Here is a 2,986-nt window from a genome sequence, read left to right as displayed (position 1 = left end):
AATGTATATATTTTGCCAAATCGTATTTTATTTAATTTTCTTTTCTGAGCACCAACAAACTGTTTCTTTTTTTCTGTTATATGGCCTTTTTCAAGAGCCGCCACCATGTGAAAAGGTGCATTCGTATGAAACTGCACAGACTACGTCAAATCTGTCTGAGATCTCTACACATTCAAAACATTGAACTAAAGCTGCAAATGTGGTTTAAGTGCAGAAAAAAAAACACTCACATAAACACAGAATATGGCTTCAGTACCAGGAACCTACTCATGCTTACGCACACACAACCAGACTTCCCTGAAGAGAGGAACCGTGATAAAAGTATACATACAGACCACAAAATGACTGAGGGCCCCTGCAGCAGCCACAAACAGGTAGAGGCCACATCAGTTTCTCGGCTTTTTAACAGACTCTCTCACTCAGGGGAAAAAATACCTTTTGTTTACACTTCATTATTGACAGAGGTGCATAATGTCTGTTCCTTTCTTCATAAAAGCAGGCTTTGCAGTTTTTAGAATAAAAACAATAAATTTTACCCAAATCTTTACTGAATATGTGTGTGCATTACAAAGTCCCAGTCATTCTATAATGTTAGTGAAAAAAATCCAGTAGAACTGCTGTTAAGTAGAATAATTTATTGCATTTATTTATTTAATCCTCTGTTTTAGTTCATTAACAATAATTACAAGTTTAAAAGCACAAAGCATTTACAGAACATACAAACATATCACACACACACACACACACACACACACACACACACACACACACACACACACACACACACACACACACACACACACACACACACACACACACACACACACACACACACACACACACACACACACACACTACAATCAGATAATAATGGAGGCTCACCATGGCATGTTTCAGTAAAGGCTTTAGGAAACATGCTCCCAAGAAACCCTCTGATCAGTTCTAAGTGTGCCAAGCCTCTTCAGCATGAGTGATCACCACTATCAATCTGCTGTTATTTACAGAAGCACGATGGAAATATTGAGAGACAGCCTCGTAGAACAGAGTATTGCTCTGAATTTCTCGTTTCTAAACTTCGAGACTGAGCTGAGTTGAAAAGTAAGAATGATTGAGTGTTTTTAAGACTTGTGATGATGGCACAGAAACAAAATGAGTGTGAGCTGGAAAAGAGGCAGGAGAAAAGGGAGGAAAACAAGGATGAGATGTGGAAAATGTGTGTGTGCTTTGTTCCTAAACTGGAAAACTCAAGTCATGAATTAAAAGTCAAAGCAACAATCCCATTAACATGAAACAAGCCTGTTGCTCAGAGAGAGAAGTTTCATGTTACATTCGTCTCTCCCCTCACTGCTTAGCTCTGAAGATTATTGCAGTTGTAAAGCTTCATTCATTTGAGTAAAAGGGGGTTTGCCTTCAGGGCAGCGTGTGGTTTCTCTTTGTTTACTTCCTCTGTTTTTTCGTAGCACTTTTTCAACAATTATAGATTTAAAAACACAACTGTGACTCCTTTTGAACAAAATGCAACCCAAAAATACATTCATTCCAAGAGATGCAGCCGTGATGAGTGGTTTGCCTGAAGATGCCATTTTAAATGGTTTGCCTGTAAAATCAACATCAAATCCTTCTGACAGTAAGCCTCTATAATCTGTCCTTTTATTCACACATATTATTTCAATGTTATCCTCTAGCCCAGCGATGGAATAGTAGCTGGTGGGATATGCTCCGGAAGTCCCGGGACTCAGCATGGATGGACATTTTTCTCTCAAGATATCAAATATTATGTAGCTATTCAGTTAGTGACCCCTGTAGTTACACACAAAAAGAAAAAGAAGAGTAAGAATAACTGCACGACCTCAAAAGACATTGCATATGACTTACAGTTTTTGCAACTATTATGTATGACTGTAATATCGCTTATTTCACTTATCAATAGAAAAGCTTGCTGATTTGCCTCCATGAATGAGCAATTAACCGTCCCTGCAGACTTACAATGATTCAATGATGATTCAAAGACAGTGATGAGAGGAATAAACCAACCAGGTCAAAGTTGTTATGTCACTGTTGCATATTGAAAAGATGTCTTGTAACATGGCACTCGAGCGATACGTGGCGCTAACTTTTCTAAAGTGCCACATTTAAAAAGCTGCCTTCACACACGCCTCACAATGTGTTCCAGATCGATTTACCTAAAAGTCTGAGAGAAGGGCAAAAAAAAAAAAAACCATGGCTATGACAACGTGGTAATGTGTTATGTCTGAAACCTGCTCCCTCTTTGTTGATGCCACTTCCTCTGACACCTGCCGACTTTACATCTGGAACAGCAACAACTAAACCAAACAAAGGCCACTGGAGTGAACTGCTAGTGGGTCTGACGTGCAACAGTCTGAAAGCAAATGTAGCTGAATAAATTCTGTGTGTGTGTCACAGTTGTGACATCTCTGGCAAACAGTGACGTTATGCAACTCTAAGACACAAAAATAGGTTTCTGAAAGCAAGTCAAACAACTCACAGAATGAGTGCGGGGTAAGTGAATGTGTGTGTTTGAGCTGATACACAATCAATCTGAATGAGTACAAAATGTTGCTGGTTGCACGGCTTGACACTCGTGCTAAAACTCATGTTTTAGCACAAGTTTTTTGTTGTTTTTTTGTTCGGGGTCATCCCCGACACACTTGAGTGTGCATAAAACAGAATGTGCTTTGAGCCTGGAGCGACGTCGTTGGGAGTACAAAGAGTCCTTCATGTGCAAACACAAATGATGAGATGCCTCCAAAAGTCTCTAAAAGACTATTTACATCATACACAATCAGCATGAGGCGACATGAGGATACACTGCAGCCCAGCTGGGCAGCCTACCTGTCCCATTCTTCTGTCCTCTGTGTGTGTGTGTGTGTGTGTGTGTGTGTAAATGCCTAAGTGCATGAATGGAAACGTGTTCATCTTCAGTCCAGCTCCGGTGAGTCTGGTGTGTCAGTGCGTGATTCTGCAT

At 40.1% G+C, this 2,986-nt stretch overlaps 1 protein-coding gene across 5 annotated transcripts in view; it reads right to left on the bottom strand.

Moving 5' to 3' along the window:
- Positions 1-735: 735 nt before the first annotated feature.
- The window catches only part of clec16a (C-type lectin domain containing 16A), a 55,339-nt gene continuing 53,088 nt past the window's right edge, over positions 736-2,986 (bottom strand). For all 5 annotated transcript variants that reach the window (XM_079252413.1, XM_079252416.1, XM_079252415.1 and 2 more), the window contains exon 23: positions 736-2,986. This exon is cut by the window's right edge. In XM_079252413.1, the coding sequence (XP_079108539.1) occupies positions 2,940-2,986 (47 nt within the window). In that variant the 3' untranslated portion in view covers positions 736-2,939.

The sequence above is a fragment of the Telmatherina bonti genome, assembly GCF_933228915.1.
Source record: "Telmatherina bonti genome assembly, chromosome: 14".
Lineage (NCBI taxonomy): Eukaryota > Metazoa > Chordata > Actinopteri > Atheriniformes > Telmatherinidae > Telmatherina > Telmatherina bonti.
Note: the sequence above shows the minus strand (reverse complement) of the source record. Positions and strands in the feature narration are given on the sequence as shown.